At 15.9% G+C, this 18,676-nt stretch overlaps 2 protein-coding genes across 4 annotated transcripts; both read right to left on the bottom strand.

Annotated features, from left to right (window-relative positions):
- Positions 1–4,030: 4,030 nt before the first annotated feature.
- LOC122720192 (chitinase-3-like protein 2) lies at positions 4,031–7,904 on the bottom strand. The gene is made up of 6 exons (XM_043946725.1): positions 7,797–7,904; positions 6,183–6,446; positions 5,784–6,065; positions 5,477–5,713; positions 4,821–5,244; positions 4,031–4,354 (listed from the first exon to the last, which is right to left on the bottom strand). The coding sequence occupies exons 1-6, from the start codon at positions 7,853–7,855 to the stop codon at positions 4,211–4,213; spliced, it is 1,410 nt and encodes a 469-aa protein (XP_043802660.1). The 5' UTR covers positions 7,856–7,904; the 3' UTR covers positions 4,031–4,210.
- Positions 7,905–9,219: 1,315 nt separating this feature from the next.
- Positions 9,220–12,281, bottom strand: LOC122720244 (plasma membrane ascorbate-dependent reductase CYBRD1-like). 3 transcript variants are annotated; one of them, XM_043946814.1, is made up of 5 exons: positions 12,076–12,281; positions 10,155–10,370; positions 9,857–10,065; positions 9,543–9,700; positions 9,220–9,419 (listed from the first exon to the last, which is right to left on the bottom strand). In XM_043946814.1, exons 2-5 carry the CDS (start codon positions 10,366–10,368, stop codon positions 9,257–9,259), a joined length of 744 nt encoding a protein of 247 aa, XP_043802749.1. In that variant the 5' UTR covers positions 10,369–10,370; positions 12,076–12,281; the 3' UTR covers positions 9,220–9,256. The 3 variants fall into 3 exon arrangements, with proteins under 3 accessions (XP_043802749.1, XP_043802748.1, XP_043802747.1); XM_043946813.1 differs by lacking the exon at positions 12,076–12,281 and adding an exon at positions 11,432–11,462; XM_043946812.1 differs by lacking the exon at positions 12,076–12,281 and adding an exon at positions 10,509–10,664.
- Between the last annotated feature and the right edge of the window lie 6,395 nt (positions 12,282–18,676).

The following is an 18,676-nucleotide window of genomic DNA, read 5'->3' as shown; positions in this document are numbered from 1 at the left end:
TATATATATATATATCCAGTCAAATAACATGTATAAGTGAATACAGAGTAAATCTTTTAAAAAAAAATTTATTTTTATTTTTTATCAAGGCTTCAAAAAAATCAAATTTGAAAATGTTTTTAAATACACATAAAATTAATTTATTTTCAATTGGATATGAATGAATTATTAATAGGAAGTTATTCTATATGAAATAAAACTATTTTACGTGAGAATAAGCAAAAAATATAGAATTGTATTGTTTAAATTCTTTTTTTTTTTTTTAAATTTAACATGTACAATTAAAAAACCATATAATTGAGAAATTGGTTTTTTCAAAAAACTAATTTAAACAAGATTATTATAAAATTAATTTTTATTTTTTGCTTATTTTTATATAACAATATAAAATTTCTATTAATAATTTATTTGAATCCAATTGGAAATTATATCAATTTCACTTATTCAAAAAATTTTCAAATTCGATTTTGTTAAAAACGAAAACTTGAATAAAAAAATTTTATTCTATTTTTTTTTTTTTTATAAAGAATCATTCTATGCCTATTTGTATATATTATTTGACCAGATCTTATATATATATATATACACACATATATACATATCATTATGTATATGTTTATATATATGTTATATATAATATATATATTATATATATATATACGTATATATATAAAACGTTTAAAAAAACGTTAAAAAATACGATAATAAGAACAATTTTAACATAGAATTTTAAAGAGGATTTAGAATTAGAGAAATACTTATTCTATTGATTTAAACTGTTAATAATTTCAAAAAGTCAATAATTTTCAAATGTATATTTAGTCACATTTATTGTATTGATTTATAAACCAATTAATTAACATAAATTCATTTATCGATTCAAAATTCTAATATCGAAAAAATGTAATACTGATATCATTAATGAAATTATAATATAAAACGAATGAATTAATAAACAGTAGGATAATTTGTTGATTGAAGGATTTATTCTTCAAAACAAATCTTATGTGTCAGTAATCGCATTTACAGAATTGTGCAAAGAAATTTTTTAATTTTATATTAATTATTACATATAATTAATCTTTTTATAATACATAATTATTTATATAATACTTTATAGAAGTAATATTTTTTTTTTAAATTAAAATCTCTAACATAAAAAAAATTAGAAACTTGATTTAATGATACTTTTTATTAAGTTTTTCATTACATGAACAGAAGATATGCATAATGAAATGAAAACATTACGTACATTAATTAAGTTAAAAATTCTATTCAAACATAGACGAATTTTTGATATTTAAAACTATCTTATAGAATTTTTTATCTTTACTGCATTAAAACTAAGAGAATACTGTTTATTTTAATAAACTAAAAACATTTTTCTTTTTTGTCTTTTCATAATTTAACTTATTAATAAATTCTTTTTATTTCTTTATAATCAAATTATATGCATGTATTTTTTATATATTTGTCTGATTTTGATTACAATAAAATAATTTTTATTAAATAATAGATCATATTTTCCTTAGTTTTATTGCAACAATATAATAATTTTTAATAATATCTTTTTATAACATTAAATAAATAATATGGTAATTCTTATTTTCATTGTGGTAAGCAATTTTACTACAATCAATTTATTAATTTCATTACAATAAATATGTTTTTAAGTATATGCAAAGTTATTTTTTAAATTTATAATAATATAATACATTTTATTTAGATATTCGATTATATAATTCGATAGTGAAACTAAACTAATAAATTTAAACAAATTAATTAGCAAAAAAATGATACATGAATTTTAAAAATAATCAATATTACTTAAATTATGTTTTTCAAATTGAAATTGAAAACAAATTTCTTAAAAAAAAATTATATTTTTAAATATATAATAGAAAAATATCTATAATTTTTTTTAATTTTTAACTTAAAACTTTTAAAAAATATTGAAAATTTTAATTTAAGAAATTAAATTGTAATATAATTATCTCAAAATTATTTAATAAAAAATATTTTAAAAATTAATTAATTAATTAAATTATCATTATAGTGCATTTCTTAAATAGAATAATTATTTTTAATAATTATATATATTAAATTATATATTTCATGATATCTATCACATGTAGATTTTTGATTTCTAAATTTAAAAACAAATTTTTTTTAAATGCCATTAAAGCAAGTTTTTTTAAAATGATTATAATATTCATTATATAATGGTAATGATAATATTAATTATATAGAAAAAATAATATAAAAAAAATTACGGCAAATTCAATAATATCAGAATATTAATTTAGTTATTTAAGAACTAATGTTGAATTAATTATAATATTAATCCCAAAATTTTTATTCCTTGAAATTATTCTAATATTAAATTCTGAAATTCTAATTATTAAAAAAATTTAAAAAATTCAAATCTTTTGTAAACTAATTTATTACTATGCTATTTATTATTTATTTATTTTCATAAATATCATTTAACATTTAACTTGTTTTAATTTTATTTATTTTTTATATAAATTTTTAGATTAGCATTTATTAACTTTTATAAAAATAATACATATCAATTATAAATTGCATATTAAACTATAAATAAATAAAATAAAAATAAAATAATTATTATTAAAATAATAAAAATAATTGTTGCTATTTATAATTAATAAAATATATTTAATAATACTTTATACAAGATTAAATGTGAAAACATGTTTTGTTTCTTATGATACATATAATTTTATATATATAATTTTGTATCATAGAAAAATTAATGAAAATATTTGAATAAGAAATATATTAGCAACAATAAACTTTAAAAATAATGGGAGATAGGATGAATACTAATTTTATGATATATGACTAATAATCTAATAATAATCTAATAATATGACTAATATGACTAATAAAATAATTGCAACTTAAATGCCTATAATTAATAAAATTACATAGCTATTATGTAATGAAGTAATTATTTAAAAAAAGGATATGATAAGTAAGTTGCATATTTATAAAATAGGAACATTGTTCTAAATGTGTTGGTCAGAATAGTAAAGATAAGAATGAAATAGGAAAACTATAAGCTCTAAGGATAGTCCAATATTTATATGCAAATATACAGAATGTATGCCTATATAAATATTCAATATTCATTATTTTTCAAAAATTCTAACAAAAAAATGTTTTGAATAAATATCGATTATAGATCAACTATATATATATTGATTATTATTATATATATATATATTGATTATTAGATATTTTTAAAAATTATCATTGATTTTCTTTAAAATGTCTCAAATTTTATGATTCTTTATTTTTTAATAATAACATTTAATATTTTATTTTTTATTAAATAAATTTAACGTTCTTAAATTAAAAGTTATTTGAAAATTATTGAACTTGTTTCTGTATTAGCTACAATTCTTTAAAATAAAAAACTATAATTATATCAAAAAAAAATATTATTTATAAATCTTTAATATTCAAATATATAAGCGATTGATAATTAATTTTTATTCAAAACATTTTATTGAAATGCATAATAAAGCGTTTGCATATACTTATAGAATTTTTCAAAAACGTGTACATTTAAGTGATTTAATCAAATACTATAAATATTTGCGCATAAAGATTTCTAACAAATATTTATATTACAAATAAATTAATTTCTATCTTTATCATTAGATTTATATTACAAGAATTTTCATTCAAAGTCAATATACATATATTATTAATAAATTTTCCACTATTAATCTCTAATTTTTTTTCATATATTTTTTTCATATTTTAATATATATATTTTAATAATATTTTTTTCATATATTATATGACTATAAGTTATATTCTAATAATAAGAAAAAAAATATATAATTTCAATATTTAATTTTTAAATTAAAATTATAATTGCATTTTTATTAAATGCAAATAATTGCAAATGTAAATTTTTATATAATGAAAAATATTCTTTTGAAAGAGAAGAAAAATTATATGTGTAAATTTAAAATTATTTTTGTGTTTTCATCAAATTAAGTAATATTGCGATACTATATCAAATAATATTTTTAGGACTAATAATAATTTTGAAAGATTAAATATTTTAATTAAAAATTAATAATAATTAATTTATAAATAATAATAATATTTTAGGAATGCAATATTTCTATGAGGAATGTAAATTATAACAAAAAAGTTTTTTAGAAATGCATTAATTTTCTTGATACCTGAGGATTTTCATAATAGTACGAGTTAAAGGAAAGCTTTCATTAAATTTACATGTATTATTCCAATCATCAACATTTAAAGACAATATCATTGCACCACCAAAATTATTTGCTCGAATCCATTTAGCCTAAAACAAAATATAATTTATTAGAATATTTCATAATTTCTTTATTATTTCAATTTTATAATATTTAACTCTTTAAATTTAATTAGAATCCCTATTAATTATTAAAACTTTTAATATAAAATAATATAGATATTATGAAATACATTTAAAAAATAAATGCTAGAATATAGTTGGGAAAAAATCAAATACAAAAATTATTATAAATATAGTTATTAAAAATATCGATTAAGGCTTATTAAGTTATAAATAATTTAAATTTGTATTAGATGAAACAAAATAAAATGAGAAGATAATATCTCATTCTTAATTGTATCATTCTATTTTTCGCTTCATTTAGTGCAAACTTTAATTGATTATAATTTAATAAATAAACTTCAATTATATACTAGACACTATGTCATTTTTGTGTTTGTTTTAATCTCTAAAATGGATTCTATAAGAATATATATTCCACGAATATTCATACCTTATAAGAGATGCTTGTAACGTCATCATAAGAAATCCATTCCTTATCTTTATAAGCATAAGGAACTTTGCTTTCAAATTCAAAAACACTTTCTGCACCATTTTGAAGAAATTCACAAACTGTAGGATAAGAAACAAAACCCATATTTCCTAATTTACCGAAGCCATTTGCTGGTGCGAGTAAACCATGATTCAGCGAATTATCTAACCTATAAGTATGGCCATAAGTAGGAATTCCAATAATTAATTTTTCTCCTGGCATCCCTTTTGAAAGCCAATAATGAACCGAAAAATTAACATTTAGAGTAGAAAGATAACCAGATTCAGCAGCACGTGAGAAAAGAGGCGCATTAAGTCCGGTAATTGGATAATACCATACATAAAAATGGTAATCATATGACATCAAATTCACAAAATCTATGTACCTAAATAATAAAAATTTATAAATAAATATATAAATTATTTTTCTTATATTTTCTATTATACACAATAGAAAATGAGCAAAATAATTGTATTATTACTAATAGAAAAATGAAAATATTTTTTAAAATATCTTATTAATTATAATTGTTAATAATTAAAAATTAATTATTAATTTATTGAAAACTAATTATGTAGTATATTCATATCATAAAAAATAATATATCATTTAATTACTTTGCCATTTCTATAACCATATAGCTTTGGTCAATAATAGCTTGTGGAGCAGCTACTGCAACAGAAAGAATTAATGTTTCTTTTGCTCGGTAAAATTCTTTTCGTAATTCCTCTAATAATTGTATAAAACGAATTTTTTCTCGTTCATCAGCTCCAAGCCATGCAGGAAATTCCCAATCTATGTCTAATCCATCAAAACCAAATGTTCTTGTTACATTTAAAACTGATTTTATAAATCTATAAAATAAAATTAACATTTTGAATTCATTTTATATCTAAATAATTAAAATAAAATAAAAAAAATTACCTTTTTCTATTTGCATGATTTTTTACCATTTCTGAAAAACCTAAGTGGAGCTCATTATTGCCGCCAACGCTAATCATGACCCTTAATTCAGGTTGAAACTTTTTCAAAGCAATAACTTCTTTATAAATTGATGAATTATTACCCAAATTGAGACTACAATTTACCACGCCCGCAAAACCCACGATAATATGCGTACAAAGATTAGGGTCAATGTTCGACGGACTGAGCTCCCAGAGCGTGTTCAGGTCGCTCGATATGGTGTAATAACAGACAATGATCTGCCTATGAAAAAAACAACTTTTATTATCTATAATATTACTTTTTAGTAATTCTTGGTAATAATATAATAATATTTGTAACTTTTTTTGTTGGAATATATTTCAAAAATAATATTTTTACCCTGAGGAATTGGTGTAGAAGTGCTGTAGCGAACTGATGCTGTTGTTCCTGTCCGCATTCTGGTTCTCCTTCGTCGATTCGGCGTACATCCGAGCCCGACGTAACCACGTAGCAACCTTGGCATTATCTGTTGTTTCTGTATTAAATGTTTCAGTTCTTGAAGACTGAAGGATAATAATACCTAACCATGCACGTATTACAAAAAGAATTCCAAGTATCAGAGATACCAATACTAAGCATAAAACTTGTGTTTTCCAACGTGATCTAAAATAAAAAAGAAAAATTCATATAAGATTTTAAATGATTTTGAATTACTGTTAAATTTTAATTATATTATATTTCATAGTATAATGAATTCATAATTATATTGCAATATAAAAATAATTATAAAAGAATGAATTCAATTAATAGTTTAGAATAAAATGATGGACATAAATTTTATATAATAAAGGCTATATAAAATATTAATTTGTATTTATTTTATATATATTATATACTCCGTTTAATTTCTTATATCAGTAAATATAGAATAATCAATAACTATACCTGTAACTTCTGACATATATTTATGTATGCTTATACATACAGCTTATTATAATAAAATGAAATAATAAGAAATAAATAAAAAATTGTAAAATTTATATAAGAATATATAAGAAATATATATATAATATATATATATAATAAGAAGAATATATATATAAGAATATATATATAAGAAAAATTAAAATATAAAAATAATATAAATATAAAAGTAAATAGAACTATAACATTTAAACAAAAATAATCAAATAATATTTTTTGTATATTTTTATATATATACAAATATTTAATTTTATAAAAACATAATAATAATAATAAAAATATCTAATTATATTTTTCATATAATTCAAGTAAATATGAAAATTAAAATAGCAATTAATAAATAAGAATTTAATTGTTATATTCATATAATAGATAAAATTTAAATTTCTAAAAATAATTTATATATAATATAATATAAAATTAAATATAATATAATAATTTTTATAAATATTTTTTTTAGTCAAAATTATATTTCAAATAAAAAATTATAGAATTATTAAATAGATTAAAAGTTTATAAATATAATTTTATTATTATTATATAGTATATTATTATCAATCATATTTATATAAATTTATTTATTTATATTGATATATATATATATATTCTTTGTAAAATTGTAAATGTAAAAATTATTTCATTTTATAATATATTATAATATTATATTATTATAGTAAATAAATTTTATCAAGATCAATTTTATAAGATATTTAAAAAGTGCTTTCAATAATAAAAAAATAATTATTATATTTAAAACGATTTATTTTTAATTTCTATTAAAAATATTTATTTATATATTTTTTAAAAAAACAAAACAAAAAGTTTTAATCTTAAATCATAAATATAATATAATATTAGTAAATGTTTTGTATATATTAAAAAATATATTAAAAAATATATTTAAAAAAGAAATAAATAAATGAAAATTAAACTATTTTTATAAAAGTTATTAATGATTATTAATAATTTTCATATATGTATTTAATATAGTACAATTAAAAGATAATGAAGAAAAAAAATATAACTCACTGTCGAACGTCTGTTAACAATTCATATTTTGCCTGTGGCACAGGAATTTGGTTAACCATTGAATGTGCAATGTTCGTCAAAAGTGACGCTTGAGGACGCTAGTCCTCCAGTGTGATTTTAATACTACGCGCAACGTGATATTACTTACATATATATAATAACATATGCAATATGGATATGCAACCTAAAAATATGAAATCTGGACAAAGTTTTACTGCGCACAACTTTGTTCAAAGAAAAAAGCGGGAATATTTAAAATTTTTTTGCATTAAAATAAATTCTTTTAATATTTAATTTTTACATTATACTTTTAATAAAAATGCAATAAAATAACAATAATATAAGAAATATTAAATACTTATTATTAATAGATATTAGTAGATATTACTTTGTCATTTTAATATTTTTAAAGGACAATATAGTATTATATAGTCTTATATATTATAATATTCTTCTTTATTTTTTTAATTAAATTAATAAATTAGGAAATAAAGTATAAATGAATATGTTTGCAAGATTCATAATTTGCTGCATATATTTTTCAGAATAAATACATTTTTATGAGTAATCATAATAAATGTTTACAAATAAATATAAATTCAATATTCATAAATGTATACATATATTATATATTATTCTAATATATATTAGATTTTAGATATAATATTTTAATTTAATATATAATGTATATAATATATATTTAATATATTTATTTAATATATAATAATGTTATAATATATAATATATTAATACAATATATTTAATACCATTATCATATCATTTCAAATACAATTTTTTTAAGTACTATAGTATATTATATATATACATATACAGAAAATATATACATATTATATTTCATAAAATTAAATTCAACAATTTTTTAAATTGTTGTAAACATTATTAAAGAAATTAGTAAGTCTAAAAAAATAATCCTTGCTAATGTTTTCTATTTTTTTTAAATAAAATTTAATGTAAATAAAATTACAATTAATGAAATCATATAGATGAAAGGATATAAATTTAAAATTCATATAGTATCAAATTTAAACTTTGTTAATTGTATATATTTGCAAATAAAAATTAAATACAGATCATTAATCAGATCAAAATTATATAAAAAATTTAAAAATAATTTTTTTATTATTTAAATACTTAAATAATTTAAGTATTTAATATAATAATTAAATATAATTCAACATAAGAAATAAAAATAAAAATATATAATAAATAATTCAACATAAGAAAGAATAAATTTCCTCATACTAATTTCTTAATTCAAAAGTAAACAAGTAATATTATTATTTTAAATAAAAAATATAAAAGTTTCTAATTAAAATTACATAAACAAATGAATGTTTTGATATTAATGAAATTGTATGTTTTATATAACTTACATAAGAATAGAATTAAAATTTTACTTATATTTAATAGAAAAAAAATTTATTATATAATATAATTACTTATTGAGTTCTATTACTAACTAATACCTCATCTTCTAATTTAGGAAAACGTTTATAACGTTCTTGTGTTACCAAATAAACTGATAATCCACCAAAAAGAATTAATAAAAATCCAATTACATTAATTAATATTGCTTCATCTACAAGCTTGGAATAGTTTTCTCTGAAATTGCATATTATGATGTTATAATAAATGAAATTTATGATTAATATATTATTTATATATATAATTTTATTACAAAATATTGATAATAATTGATATAATACAATCAAAATATATACTTACTTTAAAGCAAAAATTGCTTTTTCATTAAGTCCTAAAAGACAAGAAGTAATTACACCAATGAATCCTGCGATTCCAAAGTATACATGAATAGGCATGTAAGAAGTTCGTAATGAAATTTGTAATTTTGGATATAAAAAACAAAGAAATCCAGCAAGCCACTAAAATATAAAAATTTAAATATTTCATTTCTTAAGTAGTATTTTTTATACCTTCAAAAAATATTAATATATAAATAAATTAAATAAAAAAAAAATAAAATTAGAATTATTAAATTAAATATGTATATATAGATAAAAAAAAATGATTAAAAATACCTGGCAGCAAAATAAAATTATACTAGTAAGTCCAATCCAACTATGAAGACTATACATATTTGGAATAGGTTTTAGATTTAAATTATGACTATCAAACACAGCTACAAGTGAAATTACAACTAATACAATAGTTAATAACATTATACTAGCATGAATTAATTTCAGTTTTTGTTTTCGTGCATTTCTTTGTGTTCTATATATTAACATTCCTAAAAAAAAAAGTAAAAATAATTAATTAATTAAAAAAATTAATTCAGCTTTTTGTCAACTTTTCAAATTATTGAATTGTTAAAAATACCATTAGCATATAGAAAAACAAATCCTATAACCATTAAAAGAGGATGCCAATTAAATTCTAATTCTGGATTAGAATTCCAAGCGAAACCACCTCTATAATTGCTACACCAAATTATAACTAGAATTATCAATGTTGCTCCAATGATTTGCATTAGAATAGTTAATGGTTTAAATCCCTCAAGATTTTCAGATGATCTCTCTTCAATTTGCTCCATATCTAAAAATAAAATTAATGATATTTAATTAATATTCTAAAATATTATTGTAAAAATTAATAAACAAAATTCTACAAAATTGATTAAATATAATATTAAATACATGTAAAATAAATTTTGAAGATAAATCAAAGACATACCCAAACATATCTGATATTGATATGGATAATTAGTTGACATAATTTAATTAAAAAATTTATTCTTTATTTTATGAAGCATTAAATTTTCTATTGTATTATTTTGCTCAAATTTATTAATACTATTCATTTTTAAATTATTGATCAATATATATATAAATCTTTTTTTCGTTTTTTAATAATATTATATAACAATATTTTATTTAATTTTTATCATTATTATTATTTTCATTATTATTATCACTATTATTTTATTTTATTAAATTTTTATTAATTTTTATTAATATAAAAAATAATTTTTATCTATTATTCTATCATAGATTAAAAAATTTTACAATATTTTACAATATTTTAATATATAAAATTTTTTTTTTAATTGTACTTTATAAATTTATTTTAAAAATATATTACATTTTGATCTATAATATTATATTTACATATATAAGATAAACTTATTTCGTTAACATATGGTAACAATTCTTTACTTTTTTATCTAATATATATTTTTCTAATTTAATCTAAATATGATTTATAAATATATTTTATACTATTAAATATATATAATTTAAACTAAATTATAATACATAATATTAATAATTTTTGTTTTACACAGTTTTTTTTATTTATATTAGATCGTATCTAAATTACGAAACTGATGTATTATAATTTGTAATAACATATTTTGCAATAATATTTCAAAAAATAGCTTCCATAAATCAACAAGTATTAAGTTGCTATTACTAATATGATTAATATGATTTTATGCGCCAAATTATATTTATTGAAATATTTAATATTATTAAATTGAAAAAGTTGAAAGACATATTAATGTATAAAAAAGAAAAAAAAAATAATTTTTTATATAATTTTTGTTTATATATATATTTTTCTTTAATTAATCGTGATACATAAAATTGATACTATACCTGCGCAATCTCTATAAGATTCAGAGAAGAATTCAACAGGTATTACGCAAGTTCTTCAACGACGTAAAATATAAATTATCGATTATATGCAATTTTGTGATATTTAAATTTATCGCATTTCTAGTCAATATAATATTTAATTATAAAAAAATATTTCAATTTGAATAAAATTAAATAATTTATTTAAATATTATTACATAAAAATTAACTTTATTCTTATATAATAAAAATAAAAAAATTAAAAAATAAATATAATTAATAAATAAATATAATTTATTAAATATATTAATTATAAATAAAAATAATTAAAAAATAATTGTTAAAAAAAATTTTTATAAAAATAAATATATATTTTATAAATAAAATAAAAAATTTTACAGTTTTTATATTTATTTGGAATAAGATGTTTTTTATAATTATATATTTATTTAATATAATTACACTAAAAATTATTTTTATTATTATATAAAAAATTGTTAATATGTTTTTTCAAATGTGTTCTTTATTATATAGGATATTTCAAAAATATGAGAACATGCGTTAATTGAACATTCTTGAGATAATTTTAAGTAACATTTTCGTTTAAAAAAACTTTCATTATAATTTTTTTAAATTAAAAAAAAATTATTAACAAAAATACTGACCAATCACGAAGCTTAATCAAATTGTGATAACGTTGATTTTATATCGCCAATCTAAGCAACATATATCAAAAAGTATATTAAAATATAACAAATATGATAAATAAATATAACATATTAATTATGACATTATTGATATAATTAATAAAATATAACAAATATTTTTTTATCAATAGAAAATTATATCGAATTCTATGACAATCAATAAATGAATAAATGATAATATTCAACGCATTTTTTCAATATATATTGCTTGGACTTGTTGTGCTCGGCCGACTAGGTCGAAGCATGGTCAATCGTCGAGTTATATGTTCCGTGATTGATCAATATTTATTGTTAATAACTCATTAACAAAGCAATAACGAAAATTTTTACAAAGGAAAATATTTGAAATTACTTCAGGAATCTCCAATTAACGGATATTTCCACATTTTTGAGACATCTATATTTTTTCTGTTAATTATTATTTTGAATTTTATTTTTAAAATAGTTAAATTATTTTAACAATATAAAAATTGTTATAGAATTATATAATTGTAGAATTACAAAATAAATTAAATGAATTATGAATTATGAAATGATATATACTATAATATATAACAATTGAATTTTAGTATTATTATAACAAAGTATTATTTATACTTATATGAATTCAAGAGTTTGATTGTTTCAATGGATTCAATACGTATATTTTATTGGTTGAAAGTATTATATTTACAACATCATATAAATTACATGTTATGAACTAAATAAAATAGCTTTATTATAAAACACGCAAAGAATTAAAATTTTTTTAATGCTTTCCATTATAATATAATTTTCATTAATTAAAATAATATGTTAAAATAATATATTATATTATTTATTATTTCTTAATCTTTTTTATATTAATTTTTAATATAATTTTAATGTTAATAATTAATTTTTTAATATAAATGTTATTAATTATAACATTTATAAATTATATATAGAGGATTTTTCTTTTATTAATTTGTTAATAAATTAATTTTCTAGTATATAATCTTAAGAAAATAGTAAATTCTTACAATCAAATTATATTCATTCAAAACTTTAGATTAACTAATAGCAACAAATTATTATAGATTCAGTTAATGATACAAAAACTATTACATTTTGATTTTTAATTTATTTAAAAAATACTTTTATTAACAATATTAAAAATTCTTATTTATAATATAAATAAAAATATATTCAAAGTTAGTAAAGATAGATTAAGAAAATTAGAATGTTTAGATTAAAATAATGTCAATATTGATTGAAAAAAAAATAATGCAGAAAATTTTTCTTTTGAAAATGATACACTATTTATACAATAATTTTTAAAATAAAAAATGTAATATATATTACCAAAATAAATTAAATTAATGTACATATACATATATATGTATATTATGATATTAATGATGTTAAATTGAATTTAAAAATAAATTAACTTATATTTATATTGTTTTTGAAATATAATAATCTTAAATATAATTATTATTATATAATATTATAATCTTAAATATAATATGTTAAGTATATTAAAATTCTTACAAAAACTAATTTTTTAAATAGGAAAAGTAATATTACTTTTAGATACTTTTAAAAATATATAAAATATTTTGTGATTTGTAATTTCTGATTTGTATTGCATTTGAAATTTAATTGTGTAGATAATAATTTTTTGAAATGATAATTATTTAAAATAAAATAAAAATTATATAAAATATGCATATATGGATATTAGAATATTTATATATTAAAATAAGTAAAATTAATAGAAAATAAAAATAGAATTAAAATACAAAATAAAATTTATAGATTCTATAATCAATATTCATTTCAAATTATACCAATTTTGGATTTATTCATAAGAGAATGATAATTCTATCAATATTTTCTTAGAAGTATTAGAAAATTTCTTATTTAATTGTGTAATTAAATGTATTTTAAATGAAAATAAAAATTTTCGATTAACAAAGACTGTTATTTTTTTTATATTTTTGAATGAGAAATAATGATATAATGAATAAAGAATCTATTATATAGTAATCAACTTAGCATTTAAATATAAAGAATCATTTTTAAATATTTCATTAATCATTATTTGATGTAATTTCATAATATTTCTAAAAATGTTATGCTTTATATTTGTACATAGTACAGATGTTTTTTTGTTTTTTATTTATTATAATACCATTATCTTCTTTATTTGTTAAAATTCTAAAGAACATTACATGATATTTTTTTGTTTTTATAAATTAATTTTTATTAATTTGTAATAAGATATTTTTATTAAAAAATTGATTTGAAATATCAAACTTAAAAAAACTTATATATATTAATTAAATTTAATTAAATCTCTTAATAAAATATAAAATAACTATTTCTAAAAAACAATCATTATTATCTATGATTTTTTTATCTTTATAATTTTGAACACTTTTAATTTCACTATTAATATTTTTAACTTTTGTTTTCATTGGATTTTTATATATTTTACTATACATTTTTATTATATTTTTATTAATTCTATTATTTTTTATTTTTATTATTTAAATTTTCATTTTTTAAAAAATTTTCAAAGTTTAATTGAAAATCTTCAACAAAGTTATCTTTTTTGATTTTTTTTATTGAATGTTATTTGATTTCATGTCATTATCAATAATAAGAATATGATTTTTTGAAACAGATCTCTGCAAATGTAATAAATATATATTAAATTATTATAAAATTGTTATTTTAATCTTGTTTTAGATAAAATGTTTTATAATTTAGCTTTGTTTTAGTTTTCTTATTATTTCTTCTAAAATTCATAATATTAAATTAAATTCATAGAGTTTTTATTAAAACATTTTCCAAAATATGAGTTATTAATATTCGAGGTATTAATATCAATTTTATTAATAATTTTAATACTAATAATAATTAAAACTAGTAATAATTTTATTACTAATTTTTATAAATTTTTTTTTTTTAAGAATAAAAAATTTCTATGAATATTATTTGTCGCATTAACATATTCTGATAACGACATCTTTGAAAAAAAATATGATAGTATATTTCAATTGTACCATCTTTTTAAAATATTTTGCAATTTATATAATTTTTATTAACGTTTTATTGAAATATTGCATTATATTTAATTTCAATTATATTTTGTGTCTATCTATTAATTTTAGTTGCATCATTTTTTTTTTTTTATATATCATTTTTCTATCATTCTTTCCTCAGTTATATATTCTTCTGAAAACTGAAATTTTTATTATTTTTTTTTAATTATTTATATTTTATTTTTATGATATATTATATATTTATATTTTTATATATTGTATATTTGTAATTAAAATAAAAAGAAAAAGAATGTTTAAATAATCATTTTACATATATAATATTTATAAGATATAAAAGATTTTATAAAATATAAGATTTAAAATATATAATTTTCAAATAATATAATAAATTCTTTTTTGTGAAAGATAATGAAATAAATTTCTATTCTAATTAATTTCATGTAAATTTAATAAATAACTACTTATATTACTTCTATTCTAATTAATTTCATGTAAATTTAATAAATTACTAAGTTGTCATTTTACTTTTATATTTTTTACATTATATTTTTTTTAATATATTTATATATAGTTGTAATATTTTTTTATATTAGTTTGAAAAGTAGAAAATAAAATTGATTGTAATAAAATAAAGAAAATAATAATTTATATTTTATATTTATAAAATTGAATCTAATATTTAGATTTTTATATTGATTTATGTAAAATTCTATATAATTTCTCAATAACTTATCATTCATTAAGTAATATTTTAATTTTAATCTATTCTTTTTTTATCTGAATATGCTTCTATTCATTTTACGCATTTGTTTTTATATGTGTATTATTTTGTGTACATGAAATTTACTAAAATAATTCAGATAAAATATTTTGATTTTGTAGATTATTCAATATATATAAATATTTAATATTTTAAAAATTATTAATTATGAAATGTTTTATTGTAATTTTTATTGTATTTTTTATTGTAATAATTATATTTATTTCATTAATATATTATTATTTATTATATATATAATTTTATTATATATTAATTTTTTTTTATTATAAATTTTTTTTTAACTTTTATTTTCAGTTTTCAGAATATTTTATTTTATTGATTCTAAACATATTTATGTAATAATTACATAATTTATTCTTTCTTGTGAAAAAAAATTCTTTAATATAAATATTTTTTTTTAATAAATTTTAATAAATTTTTTTATTAATAAAAAAAAATATTTTTGATTTTTAGTGATATTTATGAAAAAATATGTAATTTTTAGAATTTTAGTATATTTAAATCTAGATTTAATTAAAGAAATATATATGTTTACAAATGTAAGAATAAATTTTTTAAATTAATAACAATTATAGATCAAATAATCATTTTAAATATTTATATATATAATGAAATGATATATCAATATTCTATTTATATCAATATATTAATATTTTGTATATAATATGCAAATTATATAAATTTAATAATTTATATTTTAATTTATATATATGTATATATACGTATGTATTTTGAATATCTATCTACGTATATGTATTTGAATATTTATAAAAAAAATTTTAATTTATAAAGATCTAATAATAATTATATTTTTTAATATTCATTATTATAAAACAATATTATAAAACAATTTTAATGTAATATAATGTAATGTTTGTATGTAATTACTTATATTATTATATTACTGATTTTGATAAGTTTGAAATATATTATCAAAGTTATTATTTTAACAATTTTTTTGTCTTGTATATGTTTGTATATTATGTATACATGTTTCAGTTTTAATTTTTAAGATATTTATAATATAATATATAAAATATATTTTATATTTTTATATTTTTAACAAATATTATTGTACTGATTTAAATGATATTTAGACTATAATATTCTATAATATATATTTCAATAAATAACATTTTCATCAATAATTTTTTTCATTGAGGATTGGTATAGACTAGAAAAATTCAATTAGGCAATATCGTCATTATTCTAAAATAATTTTTTTGAATTATTGTGACAAATAATAAATTCTAGAATTTGAAGTATTATGTAATTATATTTAAATAAATAATCACAGATATTTCATTTTATCCCATATTTACAATCGTATTCAAATTTTTGAATTTTTATTATATACAAAAATATGATTTTAATATAATAATTATTATATTTTTTGATATTGTTAGATAACTTAACAACTTAAAATTAATAATTTAATTGTGATATTTATTGATTCATATATATAAATATATGTAATGATAAATATATATAAATATACATAACTTTTGATGCATGAGTTTCTGTTATCTAAAATTTTTTAATTTCTTATCATAGCAACTAAATCGTACATATACGTTGTAAATTTTTTGTATAGCGAAGATTTAATATTTTTTAAAATTTATATTTACTATATTATTTCAAAATATTTTTTTATTATAAAAAACTCAACAGATATAATGATAAATATTTTGTAATTTAATTATTTTCTAATTATTTTCTTATATTTTTCAATTTTAATTTTTATAATCTAATTTAATCTAACCTAATCTAAATCCAGTCTAACTTCATCTAAAATTAAAATCAAATAACAGTAACATATAACAAATATTGTTTATAATGATAATTTCAAGCTCGTCAAAATTAAATCGCTAATAAATATATAAATACTTAGCTTAATTTAAATATTTTAAATTAAAAGACAAAAATTATTATTTATTTACAAAATAAAAAATAATCTTACTAATCTTAGATTTTAATCTTTTTATTTATAACAAATAATATTATATAATATTATTATGTAATAAATTTATAACAAATATATAATAATTTTTATTAATATTATACAATAATTTATTCTAGAAAAATAATTTTATAATTACTTTTTATTTATATAATAAATTCTTATCATAATATAATATGATATTGTAAATATTTTATACTTTTATTTTTATGTATAAATTTTTATTTTAGATTTATTAAATATCATAGAAATATGTATTAAATTTAAATAGCGTGTAATCATTTAATATATGTAATATAATTTATATAGTATAATATAATATATAATATATTATATAAATATTTGTATATATTACATAAATTGGATTGAAATTATTATTATTATAATAAATACTTTTTAAATAGATTTATATTTAATTATATATAATATATTTTTATATATCTATAATTATAAATATATAATATATAATTTAGATTATAATAATGTTATTTGTGATAAAATAATAAATAATAATTATATTAATATAATAATAACATTTATTAATAACATTGTTATGATCCTATTATTAATATCACACTTTTACTATCTCAATAATTTTCATTCTACAAAACCAGTTCACTCAAATCTATTTTTAGTCTTTCAAACATACATTTCTGCTGATAACCCTAGAGAGAGGGGGTGAGTTACCCTTAGTGGGAGATTGAATATGGGGAGGGGAAAAGGAGAGCCATCAGGGCAACGCATGTCTTCTGATGTTTCAGTAGGCCGCGCGAAGTTGTGTGGTGA

The sequence above is a fragment of the Apis laboriosa genome, unplaced genomic scaffold (genome assembly GCF_014066325.1).
Source record: "Apis laboriosa isolate Shangri-la unplaced genomic scaffold, ASM1406632v1 scaffold122_cov146, whole genome shotgun sequence".
NCBI classification, from domain to species: Eukaryota; Metazoa; Arthropoda; class Insecta; order Hymenoptera; family Apidae; genus Apis; species Apis laboriosa.
This window is presented reverse-complemented; position numbering and strand designations above follow the sequence as displayed.

Coding starts and splice junctions, on each gene's coding strand:
- LOC122720192 (XM_043946725.1), bottom strand. CDS start 7,855: ATGGTTAACCAAATTCCTGTGCCACAGGCAAAATATGAATTGTTAACA. Junction 6,447..7,796: donor TTGTTAACAGACGTTCGACA/GTGAGTTATATT, acceptor TTTTTATTTTAG/ATCACGTTGGAAAACACAAG. Junction 4,355..4,820: donor TTACAAGCATCTCTTATAAG/GTATGAATATTC, acceptor ATTTTGTTTTAG/GCTAAATGGATTCGAGCAAA.
- LOC122720244 (XM_043946812.1), bottom strand. CDS start 10,548: ATGTCAACTAATTATCCATATCAATATCAGATATGTTTGG. Junction 10,371..10,508: donor TCAATATCAGATATGTTTGG/GTATGTCTTTGA, acceptor TTTTATTTTTAG/ATATGGAGCAAATTGAAGAG. Junction 9,701..9,856: donor TAATTTTATTTTGCTGCCAG/GTATTTTTAATC, acceptor TTTATATTTTAG/TGGCTTGCTGGATTTCTTTG.